This window comes from Vanacampus margaritifer, chromosome 14 (assembly GCF_051991255.1).
Source record: "Vanacampus margaritifer isolate UIUO_Vmar chromosome 14, RoL_Vmar_1.0, whole genome shotgun sequence".
In the NCBI taxonomy this organism is placed as follows: domain Eukaryota; kingdom Metazoa; phylum Chordata; class Actinopteri; order Syngnathiformes; family Syngnathidae; genus Vanacampus; species Vanacampus margaritifer.
This window is the reverse complement of record NC_135445.1, coordinates 13,100,765-13,117,356: the sequence shown is the minus strand read 5'-3', so window position 1 is coordinate 13,117,356 and position 16,592 is coordinate 13,100,765. Positions and strand designations below refer to the sequence as shown.

The following is a 16,592-nucleotide window of genomic DNA, read 5'->3' as shown; positions in this document are numbered from 1 at the left end:
GGGATAGGCTCCAGCACCCCCGCGACCCTAGTGAGGAAAAGCGGCCAAGAAAATGGATGGATGGAACTTCTTAATATTGTTTGACTTCATTTTATGAGGTTTGTATTTCATTCATCATTTTATTGTAACTAAATTACTACAGTATTGGTATTTTATTTATTTATTTATTTATTTTAGTTGTTACAGCGTTTTCGGTGGTGGCACGGTAGCCTTGTAGATGTTATATAAATTTGTAAGTTTCAATGACTATTTCATATGTTGCATCTTTGTACTGTATTATTTAAGCCAGTGGTGTTCAAACTATGACCTGGGGGCCATTTGTTGTCCATCGTCCATGTGCAAACGGTCCATAGCATTTATTTAAAAAAATAAAATAAAATTCTTGAGGGCTTGCGAATGGGGAGAGGGTTGTGATTAGGATTGACAGCAGCAGTGAACGCTACTATCCAAATATTTTTTATACTATGACAAGCTATGCTAAAAAAAAATGAACCAAATGCTATGCTAATAAATCACTAACTTGAAAATCAATATAAAGATGTTTGCATAACGCTACTCCTCCAACTCGCTAAGGAGGCGTGTACGAGACTGAGCGTGTGGGCTACGTCATATTCAAGAAGTGACGTAATAAATCCCTTCTCGTCCAATGAGAGGACAAACAGACAAATTGTGTTCAACCTGAATTTTCTCCAAAATTCTATCTTTCAACAAAATGTCAAAATAATCACAAAGATATGTAGACAGCATTAGTAGACACCCATTTATACAGTTTATCAGCAAAAAAAGAGTTTATTTAGTGTTAAGCATCCCTTTAAGTTTCAGAAGCAAAAATCTTTTCCTCAATTTTCTGCTGTCTGTCTTGAGGTTTGAGAACATAGATCAATGATGAACTAAGATCCTCAAGTAAACACTAACCTCCAACCAGATAAAAATACTGTAGATAATTGTGATTCACGCCTGATTGTTCCGATCAAAAAAAGATCGGCTGCAAACGTATCAGCGGGAGCCACTGATCTATATAAATGACTGGATAGCCGATAGGCCAAGACTTTTGAGGTCGCAAGGTCGCCATATTGCTCCTCCCAAGAAACGTTTCTCGGCATACGATCATATACATTTACAGTATCGAAAATTGGAGAACATTTGAGACAGTACTTAGTAAAACAGCATGATTTATGATGTTTTAAATTTGTTAAACATAAACAAGAGGACTTCAGACATTTTACCACTTGCCTTAAATCATGTATAAATTATATGCTTCATGATGTTTAGTACAGGAGGAAACTTGTATATTTTTTATTAAAGAATTATAACTGTAATTCAACAAAAGATGCCTCTGCTAAATCTAATATTGGGTTCTAAGGAACTGAGTGATAAAAGAAAAAGGGGGTCTTCAAAGCAGCACATACCATCCACTTGTTATTTATTTTATTTTTTATGACCACCCACCCCACCTCACAAGATGGCCGCACTGTGACTTCAACGGGTTGCACTGGCGTGTATGGCTATCGGCTATCCAGTCATATATACACGTGACTGGCGGGAGCGAGAATTCATCTTGCTGACAGTGTTAGTAAACACTGCTTTAAAAGTAGCTAGTGTTACCTTATTATTGATTAATCCTGCTTTGATTCTGAATGTGGATTTATTATAGTGGGATACAGGACTGTGTCATCCCAAAACCATGAAAGATACCCAACTTTACAGAATTGCTTGAGTGATTGATTTTAGAATGTTTAGTATAGTCAGACAATGTCAAAGTGGGCTTTTTCTGTATGCAGCCTTCCAAGGAAAAAGTTTGGAATTCAAGCCTTTAAGCAAATATTCGAAAGCGTATTGCATTCACTTGACAAAAAAAATCCTGTTCTTCTGACAAATTTTTGGGGGAAGCTTTGTTTTTGAGTATTTATTCATTTATTTTTCTGTTTTTCCGAATATTTTTTTCAGTTTTTTAGAAAAACAGCCTGAAAAAAAATATTACGAAAAAAAAACCGGAAAATTTGGGGTTTTTTTTAAATGGAAAAAAAAATATTCCGAAAAACAGCTGGTGTTTTGAGTATTAAAAAAAAAAAATTAACCACTGAACTCCAAGTGACTTGTTGCAGACTCGCTAATAACAAAAGCAGACACTTTCCCGCATACCTCCATATGCAATAATATGGTGATGGTTACTTACTGGCTCTCAATAAAGGAATGAATGTGCATGCTATATTGTAGTTGGTTTTCTAATCTCTGAGGGAAAAACCCTTTTAAAAAAATATTCAGAAAAACAGAAAAATAATTAATTTATTAAACAGGGAATATTTGTATTTATCCCCTTTGTTGTCCTCTATGTTCCACTCTGGTTGACTGTTGTTTACATGTATTTTTATATGAAAAAAGAAGAAGTTATTTTTTGTTTTTAATCAATGTCATGTCAGAAGCCAATTTCCGTCAGTGGATTTTTTTTTATTTTTTGAAGACCTTTTCTATCAGACCTCCATGCGGCATGCGCCAAAGCCCTCTTCCGGATTCAAGCCACATGCGAATTTTTACGTCCTTACGGGCAGTCGGCGAGCTGGCGAACTCAGTAACAGGATTAGCTTTCACTAAGAACGCTGGAGTGACGACCGGGGCCTTTCCCCGCTGGGCCTGGGGTTCGGGGGTGCCGCCCGTCCCCCGGTGCCCCCATCTCCCCTTCTGCCCCCGGTGGTCCGTCCCTCCACGCGGTGGGGGGTGGTATGGGCGCGGGTGCCCTCTCCGCTCCGCTGTCAGGCCCCTCTTCGGCGCCGATGCCTGGGTGCGGGTGATCCCCGGGATCTGGGGGTGGGGGGCTGCCGGTTGGTGGAGGTGGGGTCGGGGGGGTTGCTGGGTGGGTGTCTGGGGGCGGCTGGGGCTGGGTTGGGGTGGATGGGGGGTCGTGGCGGAAGCGGGAGCTGTGGACCGGTGGGGTGCCTGGCGGGCCTGCAGTGCCCCGTCCTGCTGCGTTGGGTTGGGGGTGCGGGCCGTGTTGGGGTGGGGGGCGCTCCTGCTCCTGGGTTTGCTCTCCGGCCGGTGGCCCCTGCGGGGCCCGGGGGTCGACCTTTGGCGCTGCCGCGGCCTGGGGGGCTCTGAGGTGTTGCGCTTGCTCTGTTCTGGCAGGGGTCGACGGCTCCCCTCCCTTCCTCGGGTCTCCTGACAACCTCACGACTCTAGCTGGATTCTGAAGTATTCGGTTTAGGTGAATGGTATGGGATTTTTAATAGGTTTTAGGTGAACTAATGAGTGCACACTCACACATGCACACACATACACACACTCACCCACATACAAAATAAAAAAAAAATAAAAATAAAATAAAAAAACTGCATTTAGCATGTTTAGTTCATGTACAGTGTTGTTGTAAACTCTTGTATTTACCACCTGGCCACATAATTATCATAATCACATAGACCTTCAGTCCATATTATGGTATGCACTGTAATACTTTTTAATGGACCGTTGTCTCCCTTCTGTTCCACTTCGTATATCATTATTTATTTTAAATTATTTTTTTTAATATTATAACGGATGGATATACGTAAATACTTTAAAATTATTATGGGGCGGGTGATCCCCAGGATCTGGGGGTTGGGGGCTGCCGGTTGGTGGAGGTGGGGTCGGGGGGGTTGCTGGGTGGAGGGATGATGGGGGTGGGAGGGTGTCTGGGGGTTTGGGGGCAGCTGGGGCTGGGTTGGGTTGGATGGGGGGCGAGCTGTGGACCGGTGGGGTGCCTGGCGGGCCTGCAGTGCCCCGTCCTGCTGCGTTGGGTTGGGGGCGCGGGCAGTGTTGGGGTGGGGGGCGCTCCTGCTCCTGGGTTTGCTCTCTGGCCGGTGGCCCTCCAGGGGCCCGGGGGTCGTCCTTGGGGGGCTCTGAGGTGTTGCGCTTGCTCTGTTCTGGCAGGGGTAGTGATGGGACGATGATACCTCAAGGAGTGTATTGACACATTAGACAAACTGTATTGACACTGTATTGGTCACTCAATAGTGACCTCTGCTGTAGATCTAAAATCATTGCAGATAAACAAAATGAAAATAAGATGGTAAAACGTGCATGCTGTAAACCTTATTAGCTTATGAATTTATAAAATAAATTTCATAAATTTTATTTATTCACTTGCTAGTCTTTTACTTAAAATATGATGTCATCTTTGTATAATTTCAATTGGTCCATTTGCTTGCTGAGTTAAGTTGTTTATTAGATGCTCATATGAGTTGGCTTGTAAAATATAGCAAATTTGTATGTAATAAAATAAATAATAAAAGTTAAAATGTTTAACTTCTGTATGGGATTTTGTTAAGTTTTAAACCATATGTAATAACACACTAAAAACAGATTCTGTCATACATTTTTATTGAGAAACAAAAGTTTTTGAAGTGTGATTGCTCCAAGGCGAGTAGACACATTCAATTAAAAAAAATAACAGTAAACAATGCCCAAAGTAGGGAAAGATTTACCTTATGTGGCGTCAAAAGATCAAAATGATTCCAGACTTGTGAAAATTTTCTACAACGATCCATGAGTGGAAACAAACAAAAATCCAACAGGCACAGGTAAATTTACAGCAACAAAAAACAGTTTCCTCTCCATCCAACAAACACGCAACGTGTTGATACAGTTTGTCTATCTATAAATACAATTTGGCGCGGCACATCCAAACGTGATTTTTTATTAAAGCGATACACGCGCCGATACGGGGTTTCACACTTGCACACTCGGCACAGTGTTGGCGCGCCAGTGTTGTTCGTCCCATCACTAGGCAGGGGTCGACGGCTCCCCTCCCTTCCTCGGGTCTCCTGACAACCTCACGACTCTAGCTGGATTCTGAAGTATTCGGTTTAGGTGAACGGTATGGGATTTTTAATAGGTTTTAGGTGAACTAATGAGTACACACTCACACATGCACACACATACACATACTCACCCACATACAAAATAAAAAAATAAACAAAAATAAAAAAAACTGCATTTAGCATGTTTAGTTCATGTACAGTGTTGTTGTAAACTCTTGTATTTACCACCCGGCCACATACTTATCATAATCACATAGACCTTCAGTCCATATTATGGTATGCACTGTAATACTTTTTAATGGACCGTTGTCTCCCTTCTGTTCCACTATGTATGTCATTATTTATTTTAAATTAATTTGTTTAAGATTATAACGGATGGATATACGTACATACTTTAAAATTATTAAGGGGTTTACCAAAAAAGAGAAAGTTATTTCAGTAATAATGGATTACATCTTTTTATTTTTTTTATTATATTTACAGAGTGAGTCATACTAGTGTAAATGTAACAAAAAAGGACAAACTATATACAATATTTTGAGTGTTTTGGCACACAATAATTATAAGAAAGTATTTACGAATACAAATAGATCACAAAATTGTAGATTTAAAATCACTGTCATTGTAATTACCTTTAATATTAAACATGGAAAATGTAATTTAAAAATTATATAAGGCACAATGCATATTAATGGACAATTACCGGTAAACATGCCAGATAGTTTAAATCTGCAGCCCCTTCTCAGGTTGATGTAACATTTTATATACAAAATCAATTTCAAATAGGGTTAAGTCAGACACATACAACACACAATACAGGTACACAGATCAGTCGTTCATTCAGCGGTAGAAATGATCTTTGCACCATCATTCATCTCTGCTATTCTCACCAGCACACTTGTGCGTCTTAGCTTTAGCCTCACTTGGGAATCTTTGACAACAAACTGCGCAGGCAAAAGGCTTCTCTCCAGTGTGGGTTCTTATGTGCCTTTTTAAGCATTCCTTCCGACCAAATTTTTGACAACAAACGGCACAGGTAAAAGGTTTCTCACCAGTGTGGGTTCTTATGTGCCTTTTTAAGAATTTCTCCTGAGCAAATTTTTGACCACAAAATGAACAGGTAAAAGGTTTCTCTCCAGTGTGGGTTAGTGTGTGTCTTTTTAAGCTTCCCTTCTCAGTGAAATTTTGACCACAAACTGAGCAGGCAAAAGGCTTCTCTCCAGTGTGGATTCTTGTGTGTATTTTTAAGCTTTCATTCACAGCAAATTTTTTGCCACAAACTGAGCAGGCAAAAGGCTTCTCTCCAGTGTGGGTTCTTGTGTGCATTTTTAAGCTTCCCTTGTGAGCAAAATTTTGACCACAAACTGAGCAGGCAAAAGGCTTCTCTCCAGTGTGGGTTAGTGTGTGTCTTTTTAAGCTTCCCTTCACAGCAAATTTTTTGCCACAAACTGAGCAGGCAAAAGGCTTCTCTCCAGTGTGGGTTCTTGTGTGTATTTTTAAATATCCCTTGAAAGCAAAATTTTGACCACAAACTGAGCAGGCAAAAGGCTTCTCTCCAGTGTGTGTTTTTGTGTGTATTTTTAACCTTTCATTCACAGCAAAATTTTTGCCAGAATCTGAGCAGGCAAAAGGCTTCTCTCCGGTGTGTGTTCTTGTGTGTATTTTTAAATATCCCTTGTAAGCAAAATTTTGACCACAAACTGAGCAGGCAAAAGGCTTTTCTCCAGTGTGGCTGATCATATGTCTTCTCAATAGAGACTGGTAGCCAAAAGTTTTTTCACACTGAGAACATTTCCAACGTTTGCTGTGACATGTCACATCACCGTCAGACTGTTCATAGTCATCGGTTTGAGGAGAGTGTGACGTGTCTTCACCATCTGACATTCCAGCTAACAGGCTGTCTGCTTGTGATCCTCCACAGTGGTCCTCGTCATCTTTTGTTGTTGTTTGTTGTCTTGAGCTGCTGCTTGGAGACTCCGCCCCTTTGTTCTCTTCATATTGACATTCATCTTCACTGTTCAAATTGATACCAGTCACGGGAAACTCTGTGAAATGCTCCTCCTTTTTAATGTATGGTGGCAGCCGCTCCTCTTTTTTTATGTTGGGAGGCTGTGGCTGCTCCTCTTCTTTAACTTGAAGAGGCTCAAAGTCCTCCTCCTCTTTTTTTATGTTGGGAGGCTGTGGCTGGTCCTCTTCTTTAACTTGAAGAGGCTCAAAGTCCTCCTCCTCTTTCACGCCAGGGAATTCTGGCTCCTGCCGCTCAGGACAAAGATATTTTTCACTGACGTCTGCGGGACACAAGTTACACATGGTTTGGTAAAGACTGTTTATTGTGACGTTATGTGTTTTATATTTAAGATTATCACATGGGCCACCTGAGTGAAAGAGTAACAAAGCTGGCAAATGTTACGTATCTGTATTTTGTTCCAGAAATCACTCAAAGTTACTCTGTAACCCCTGTAACACTGATTGTTCCGCACATAAAGATAGAAAATATTTCAAGTTGTGAAATCTGGCATTTATTGACAAAAAGCCAACAAATGCATGCATCTGCATCAGCTGTACAACATCCTCGAGGAGTTGACCAACTTTTAATTATTTACCTCTAGGGGGCAACAAAGCAGAACAAATAAAGCCAGGGGGGATAAATCAATTTAGCCAACAGTAAGTGCATGTCAAACCTAAATGGGCCATTCCACCTAACAGCCCTAAATTATTTTATTTTTAATCATTGTAATGGGCTTAGTGTCAATGTTCCATTAGCATAAATGTGTGTCTATATGTAATATTTTAGGTAATTCTATGCTAAGAAAAAAAAAAAAGTTTTTTGTTTTTTATTTAGTTACAAACAATGGTCCAACTAGTCACTTCTGTTAACAATACCAAATTATCTACTAGGCTTCCATCCTCCATTCTAGTTGTTGGTATGTCAACGAATCAAAAATAAAGAATAAACCTGCTGTCTTATATAATACTTATAACATTTACCATCAAAAATAGGAGCACCTATTCTTATCTGAGACATGTACCAAAGCGACTTGAGAACAACTGTAAAGTTAAGGTAAAAAGTGCCCGGATGAAGGATCCTTTCAAAATAGACATATTGTTGAAAAGTATTGATTAAATAAGTGACAAACCTGCTCTGTTCAACACAACTCGAGGCTGCTTGCAAAAAGTGTCCATCAGTTGACGTAGTCGCTCATTCTCTTCTTGTGCGCCACAAAGCTCCTCTTTGTACTTGACTTTCGTTATTGCGAACATTTTCACACGATATTCACGACACTTTTCAGTCACATTTGACATCTGTTGAGCCAATATGTCGATAACAAACGCGTCTCCTTTTTTCGGTGGCTAGTGAAGACATTTAATATTTTCAATTTGTGGTTTTACTGTTTTTGAATTTACTTATAGACATATAGATGTGATATGATCATGAGTGTTTAATAGAATACAGTGGAATAATGATTTTGTGAATTTTATTTTATCCTCTCACCCTCAAAGCTATTGAAGATAGGAATGTGCATGATGTTATCAGAGCCTTTTGTCATTGGAGTCTAAAAGTCTGGGGTTGGGTCCTGATTGCATTTGTTCCCCCAGTCAAGAAGGGGAACTGTATGTAAATGTCTGTTTACTAATAAGATTACACCTTTGTCCAACCTGGAATCAACATGTCTGTATGTAAACGTCTGCTTACTAACAACATTACACCTTTGTTCAATCTAGGAGATGACATGTCTGCCCTTTGTTCAATCAAGAGCCGGGAGGAGGAACCTTTTATCTTTTGAGTATAAATGAGTCGATGTTCTGTAAATTGTTACACACTTGGGGTCATCACATTGCATTCAGATGTGGTGTCCTAACGGTGTCTTTGGAAGCTTTTAAATAAATCCTTGCAAGGAACCTTGTTCATCAGATCTCGGATACAATTATTTTGAACACGCAAAGATTACACTTAATATAGTAATCAAACAATTCCTTCACTAGCAAGCTAAGCTAAAATAAGCTAAGCTAAACAAGGCCGAAAGATTTTGACAAAAACTGTGTGATACGAATGTAACCAGACACAAATTGGAGCAGTTTGGCTTCGATAAAGTAGTGACGGACGAACAGTGTCGATGTGTAAGTTCGTATAGTACGAATTCAGAATGAATAATTATGAATTATAGTGAACCGCGTGTGGCTATGTAAAAGCAGCCTGGAATGGAGTCACGTGAAATCTATTCTACGGCAACACCAATTGGACAAATCTCGTGTCACGTAGCCGGGTTGGGGGCATAACTTAAATAAATGTTTGAGTGTATGTTCATTTGGAGAATTTTTTTTAATTAAATCTTTGCATTTGGACGAATAAGAAACATGTTTAGTCCCTGTACAGTGTTGTCGTAAACTCCACATCTTCTAACAACATTGTTCATCAGTGCAGTGTATCACGTTCATTTCTCTACATCTGGCGATGTGCTACAAAATAAGAGTGTGGAATATTTTAAATGTAGTTATATACATAAAGAATATTGAGGGGTTTACCGGAAATATAAAGTTATTTCAGTTTTAATGGTTACTAAACACTAAACAGACTGAAACACAGATATTTTGACATATTTACATCTACACGCACTAATAGATGTGTGATGGTGACGACCCTGAATGTTGAACTAGTGAACACTCCAAAGCAATGGAATTCTTAGATTCTCTTTTTAGTCCAGATTTTATCCAACATGTCATGTGTACCACTCATTCCTATGGCAACACATCGGACCTTGTTTTTACAAAAGGTGTCAATGCTGGCCTCTCATATCCTGTCTCTGACCACTTTTGTGTGTTTTTTAATCTTATCTTTCGATGCGCTGAGATACGATGTGGGCCAAACCACCACTGTTTTCGTTATATAAACAACAACATAAAGTTCCTTTTAGCTCACCCTCTGTTTGTTAAACTTGACTCCATCTCCACTATGGGTATTATGTCTCCAGATCAGGCCCAGTCACAAGACATAATGCGAGAAATAATACGGGAAATTTCCCGGTTGGCCGACAGGGGGCGCTGTTTAGTTCAGCCCGCGGGTTCATTTAAAAATCAGCAAATAAAGTGATTTTATTATTGTTTGCATTTAATAACTAAATACTTGTCCATGATGTTCATTGTTCGGTTTCTTCTTTTACCACTACTACGTCGACTACATTTCTATATACAGGTAAATAAATTCTCATGCCTTATCCCCACCTCGTGACAGGAAGCAGCAACAGCTCTGAGGCACTGTTTACACGACGTCTCGCACAGGTACCTTAAGTCAGTGGTCCTCAACCCTGGTCCTCGGGGACCGGTATCCAGCCTGTTTTCCATGTCTCCCGCAGCCAACACAGGTGATTCATATCATCAGCTAATTAGCAAGCTCTGGAGAAGCCTGATAACGATTCCCACTTGTGTTGGCTGCGGGAGACATGGAAAACAGGCTGGATACCGGTCCCCGAGGACCAGGGTTGAGGACCACTGATTTAGAGTGCCGATGTCGATAACTGATAAGTAAGCCGATAATTATTTGCAAAATTAACTTGAATACAAATATACTTTATAGTCTTTCAATTAGTCTAACATATTTAATACATTGTGTAAAGCACCATCAAGCTGAATTTTATTGATATCTCTGCTTCAAAGACAACCAGTAACTCATTTTGAGTTTGCCAACACAAAACAGTCATGTTTAAAAACTGTGATGGTAAAATTTTGGGCAGACACAGTAAAGAAAGCCCACACTGGCGACTACCATTTCACCATGATACATCTTCTGTGAACATGATGCGCACATTATGACATCACAAATATGCGACACAACCATAGCAGAGGGGAAGGGTTGAGGATTGGGCACAACAGGTGGACCAACGTGGCGTGTCTATTATCGGTGGATTTCTACATTATCTGGTTTATCTGTATGATGTCGAATTGTTTGATGTCTAATTTTTTGATAATTGACGATAATTATCGGCAGATTTCTTTATTATCTGTTTTATCAGTTTGACGAAAGATTAGATTAGAATCTCTTCCCTCACCGGTAAAAAAAATACATTTATATCCATTTTGTAGCAATTAGCATTAGAAAATAGCTAAGCTTCATCATTATTCACAAATCTGCTTAGAACTGTGGGCAAATCGGCACATGGCCCTGGTTGATCTCTTATACTCTGCAGCCACCTGCTGGCCGTTTTTGTAATAACTACCATTACTTCAATCGTTTTGTACATTTGAGAGGCTGCATCAACGCCTTCTGTATGCGCTAGTATAAAAAAACAACATAAAAATCTATAAGTACGTTTTAGTGACACTTGAAACATTTAAAATAGAATGGATTTATACATTTTGGGGAGCAAATGAGTTAATCGTTGCTAAGAAAAAGACATAAGTTGAATCATTTCACATTGTTTTATATATGACAAGAAAGGACGCCAAGGAAATGCAATTGCGGAGTCAATTACGCTGAACATTACCTGGTTGACACGGATCACGGTTATAAATGACAAAAGCTGGGATTTATTGACACGTTACAAACTATTGACCTGAGACACGCGCTAAATTTTAGCGCCTTCTTGCCAGTTTAATACTGTAGCTTGAACCCTGACAACGATCAAGTCGCTCACTTGCATGAAGTGGGGGGCCGCACACTGAAAAAGGCTGATTTCAGCAATACAAGAATTAGAGTGTGTAAAGTGTATTGATCTTTTTCACTAAAGTATTTCACATGGTATTAGTGATACCCCAAAACTGTTCATAAATGTAAAAAAAAATAACAACAATGTCTTCTTTACAAAAGACCTTCCTTAACCTACCAAGATTTTTTTTTATTCCAGGCATTAAATTGTTGCTAACCAAAACAGCAGCACCCACAAAAGGAAATTAGACTTTCAGTGTTCTGCATGTCCTGTTAAAAGTGTGTAACCAAACGATCTGTCATTTTACAAAACCCTCACCAATGGAAGCGATCATCACATTGCAAAAGGTTTGTTTGTGAGGGTTTGCAAGCTTACCTTTGGAGGAATCGTCATAGCCGATATGCTTGATTGTCTCTCGCACAATCTTCTGGTAGTCTACGACAGCCTTGGAGGTGATCTCCCCAGCCAGGAGGATCATCCCTGTTTTAGCGACCGTCTCTGTTCAGGTGAAAGAGATTAACTTAAATCTTAAGTGTGAAAGATCCTTAAGAAGAACATTCTAAGCAGCACATGCATTCAAAAGACATTTAAAACATGTTGAACGTTAAGTTAAGCTGGTCTGGGATGTACACTTTCGGAAAACAGAAAACATTTTCCCACAGTTTAAAACTTTGGTGAAGGAGCAAACAGGATTGTGTTTTGGAAAAAGAGCTGCAGGACATGTTCCATGCCCGTTCTATGAAGACACAGCTCATAAAAGCATTCAATGGAATTTCGAGCTCCTTAGCAAGTTCCTGGGGGCTTCGGAGCTACTAGTAACATTTTGTGCACAAAACAGTGTTTATTTGTGTGATTAAAGAAATTAATGTTTTTAAATTACGTGACTATCTGTCATATCAAAGGGCCACATTGGAGAAAAAATAAAATGACAATAAACTTACATCATTACAATATATGGGAATACAAATACAGATTTTTTTTCAAGAATAACATCATAAAATTACACGAGTAGAAGAAGCAAAACAATAAGAAATAACAATGAGAAAAGTATTGAAATTTGATTAAAATAAAGGTGTAATATTACAACCAAAAATATTGTACTATTATGAGAATAAATGTGGACTTCTAATGACAACACATTTCCAATATTACAAGAAAAAAGTCCAATTGCAATTTCATCGGAATAAAGTTACAATATTAACTCATTCACTGCCCCAAATTCATTAAAAAATATATCAAAAATTAGGGGTGACAGGCAATTAATTTTTTTTATTGTAATTAATCGTATGACTTCACTAGGTAACTCACGATTAATCGCAAATTTTATATCTGTTCTAAATGTACAATGAAAAAAATTCAAGGTTTTCATACTCTTGTTAACAAAAGTGGAAAAAATGTTAAAACTAATAGAAATAGTTCAAATGAATTTTCGATGTTTATAGCCGTCAATGGCAGTGAATGAATTAAAAAAAAAAAGAAGAAGTTAAAAAATTTGGGGCGTCATGTGATTAAAATTTTAATTGTGATTAATCAAATGACTTTACTAGGTAATTCACGATTAATCACAAATTTTATATCTGTTCTAAATGTACAATAAAAAGCTTTTCATACTCTTTTTAACAAAAGAGGGGAAAATGTTAAACTAATAGAAATAGTTCAAATAAATTTTTGACGTTTTTAGCCGTCAATGGCAGTGAATGAGTTAAGTGAAAAACAAGCACTTACCACACGCTACTTTGGCATCTGGGTCTTGGGTGAGGTGCGCATCCAAAACAGCATCACTAATTTGGTCACAAATCTTATCTGCAGAATGACAAACGTGCATTTAAGATATTCTGAACAAAATAAATAAATTGAAGCAGCCTTGTTCTTGTGAGTAAATAAATTCACTGAACACAGAACACTTTAGTTCAAATATATTGATGTTCTCTATTTACCAATATGTTTATTGCTGTGGTACATAACTTCACTATTTCATGTGGAAAGTCATTGTGTACTTTTCGTCTTGACGTGATGCAACACAGAATTATTATTACGTACTTCACGCTGCCTTGTGTAGTTACGGGACAGGTTAAAGCACTTTCTGAAAAAATTGAGCTGGCACATTCCATTCTTTAAAACAAGATAAAGTTACTTCATAATTGCATCGACAACCCATTATCACCCTCCTCACACCAGATAAGTGGAAATGACTTGTGGTAGCTGAAATTAAATAGTTTAAATGCTGTTTTGTTTGTGTGCCGCAACAGCGGTCACAAGACTGTGTTGAAATCTGTGACACTAAAACAAAACAATCATATACAAAATGTGTGTATTGACATTTTCACTGTCCTATTCACCCGAAGGCTAACGAAGCTCCGTTCAAAATATCTAATGTGATTTATCAGTGCAATGACTCCCCAGAAAAAAAAAGTTTAATTGACATTGTCGTAATTCTGACATTTGAACATTAAACACGCCAGCTTTATCGCACATTTCAAACAAGGTAACTTCACATGATTCAAAGTAGAACATTTAAAAGCATTTACAAACAAAACAACTAAAGACATTTTAAAGCACAGTAAAGTCAACTACTAAAAGAATGTACAGTGCAAGAAAAATATTTTGTAAAAGTTATTTTAAAAATGCTTTAAAAGGCCTCAATCATTTCAGCCGCTCCCCTAATTGACTAATTGAGTCTGCAGACCTCAGATTCCTACTAGGTTTATATTCCACTTTCATGTACAGTATTCGGGACCTAAACCAATCAGTAGCATAACATTTTGTACAGCTACTGGAAGCCAGTGTAAGTGCCTTTACGATTGGAATAATATGTTCTGGTCATAACCCAGGATGCACTGTTCTGAGAGAGCTGTAGCTGTTTGATGCTTATTTGAGGGAGTGCAGTCAGAAGACCATTACAATAATCAAGTCTACTGGAGATAAAAGGATGGATAAGCGTCTCTTGGCCTGCTTGGAACATGCAACCCTTTAATCTGGATATGTTTTTCAGATGGTAAAAAGCTGTTTTAGTGGTTGATTTGATTTGACTGCTGAAAGTCAGAATCAAATGTATCAGCAGACCAGGACTTCGGACTTGGTCTTTATTTTTGTTTGGTTTTTAAAATGTGACTTAAGTGTTTACTAACAGCAATGCTCTTTTCTTTATATTTATTTATTTTGTTTTGGTTGAGTTCAAGGTAATTTTGGTTCATCCACTACATCCAGTTTACACAACACCTTAATTTAATTGCAGTCACTTGGGGACATTGCTTGGATGCGTGTCAACTGTCAACTGCTTAACCATGATAGACATGAGATAATTCAATTTGATCCAAGGGTAGGCTGAACAAAACGGATCCAAGGACTGACCCTTCAAAGACCAAATATCTAATACATTTTATTTTTTAAATAAACATTGCAATTATAATAACAATAATTGTAACAAATAGAAAAATATCACATATTGTGTTTCACTTTACAAGAATTGTAAATGTATCACATACGTTACATATACCACACGTTCATTTTCCTGTCGTTACGAATGGAGCGGAACGCTAACCGGATACGAACCTGCCGATGATTGGCGAGACCGGAAGTGAGGCTGGAAGATGTTGCAACGCCATTCAAACGCTTAGAAATCCCTATGAACTCAACTAAATATGTATGTCTCGCACATAGACCGCGATTGCTGAACCACTTAAACAAATTAGCCCGACGAAAAGTTGTTATATATTCAATTTAACTACGTTTTTGTGATTGACATTTACCTTTCGTATCCAACTAGCTAGTGAAGGAATTGTATGATTACTATTTTAAGTGTAATCTTTGCGTGTTCAAAATCATTGTATCCGAGATCTGATGAACAAGGTTCCTTGCAAGGATTTATTTAAAAGCTTCCAAAGACACGTTAGGACACCACATCTGAATGCAACGTGATGACCCCAAGAGTGTGACAATTTACAGAACATCGACTCATTTATACAAAAAAGATAAAAGGTTCCTCCTCCCGGCTCTTGATTGAACAAAGGGCAGACATGTCATCTCCTAGATTGAACAAAGGTGTAAGGTTGATGGTAAACAGACATCTTTATACAGTTCCCCTTCTTGATTGGGGGAACAGAAGTAATCAAAATCTGACCCCAGACCTTCAGTCCCTAAGTGACAAGAGACTCTGACAACATCATGCACATTGCCCCTCCAACAGCATTTGAGGGTACAAAGATTAAATAAAGTTCACAAAATCACCATCCCACTGTATTCTTTTAAACACTCATGATTATATCACATCTATATGTCTATAAGTAAATTCAAAAACAGTAAAACCACAAATTAAAAATATCAAATGTCTTCACTAGCTAACAGCCGTGTTGCCGCCGCGGATGGTTTGATGAAAGTGAGAGGGTTAAAAAAAAATAATAATAAAAAAAGTCCTTCTAAATGTTGCAAACGCATGACAAGAAGCATAAAAACTCCATGCCTCACTAATTAAAAGAGACGCCACACTTGTCTCGCACACTTAAAACGAGGTGCTGTCAAACTCATGTTTTATTATTGATTTACTTTATTGTAAAATTTAATAATAGCGTTTCAAACTCACCGGGATGTCCTTCTCCTACGGATTCGGACGTGAAGAGGAAGCAGTCGTCGTAGACGGGCGAGTTGTTATGGAAACCGTTCAGCTGGCCGTTCATCTTTAACACTGTTTAGCTAACAAGCTAGACGTTCGGATAGCCTCCTTACAATATGGTCGATTTAACCAAACACGCAGCCTGTGTATGCTGTTCCGACTCACGCTAAAACCCAAACGACCACTCTGCGTTGTGCTTCAGGCGACCCGCCGCTGGAAGTGATCTGCAAACTAGTTGGACTGCCTCGGTTGTTTCATGTGTGGCGGCAGGAGTGGCCTATGTGGAGTCCAGCCTATTAAGTTGCTAGTGCTACCATGTGGCGCAGATGGGTGTGCGCATGTAAACACAAAGCTTAGGGGGGCAACGGTGACATGTAGGCTGCCCACCAAGGCCCTTTAGATTTTTTTAATTTACGTTTGTGTAGATTCTCTGCCATCCATGTACTGCAGTGCTGTGGGAGACATATAAAACAGGCTGGATACCGGTCCCTGAGGATCAAGGTTGAGGATGAAGACATTTAATATTTTCAATTTGTGGTTTTACTGTTTTTG

At 38.7% G+C, this 16,592-nt stretch overlaps 1 protein-coding gene across 2 annotated transcripts; it reads right to left on the bottom strand.

The window, feature by feature from the left end:
* Positions 1-4,449: 4,449 nt before the first annotated feature.
* On the bottom strand, positions 4,450-16,398 carry LOC144034163 (uncharacterized). Of its 2 annotated transcripts, XM_077542733.1 has the most exons (4): positions 16,011-16,398; positions 13,157-13,234; positions 11,807-11,929; positions 4,450-7,078 (listed from the first exon to the last, which is right to left on the bottom strand). In XM_077542733.1, exons 1-4 carry the CDS (start codon positions 16,102-16,104, stop codon positions 5,658-5,660), a joined length of 1,716 nt encoding a protein of 571 aa, XP_077398859.1. In that variant the 5' UTR covers positions 16,105-16,398; the 3' UTR covers positions 4,450-5,657. The 2 variants fall into 2 exon arrangements, with proteins under 2 accessions (XP_077398859.1, XP_077398860.1); XM_077542734.1 differs by lacking the exons at positions 11,807-11,929; positions 13,157-13,234; positions 16,011-16,398 and adding an exon at positions 7,928-8,125.
* Positions 16,399-16,592: the final 194 nt, after the last annotated feature.

Bases quoted from the DNA above. Each gene is read 5' to 3' on its own strand.
- LOC144034163 (XM_077542733.1), bottom strand. From the start codon at position 16,104: ATGAACGGCCAGCTGAACGGTTTCCATAACAACTCGCCCGTCTACGAC. The intron at 11,930-13,156 runs GTAAGTGCTTGT...TCACCTGAACAG, and splicing joins AGATGCCAAAGTAGCGTGTG to AGACGGTCGCTAAAACAGGG. The intron at 7,079-11,806 runs GTAAGCTTGCAA...TGTGTCCCGCAG, and splicing joins CTATGACGATTCCTCCAAAG to ACGTCAGTGAAAAATATCTT.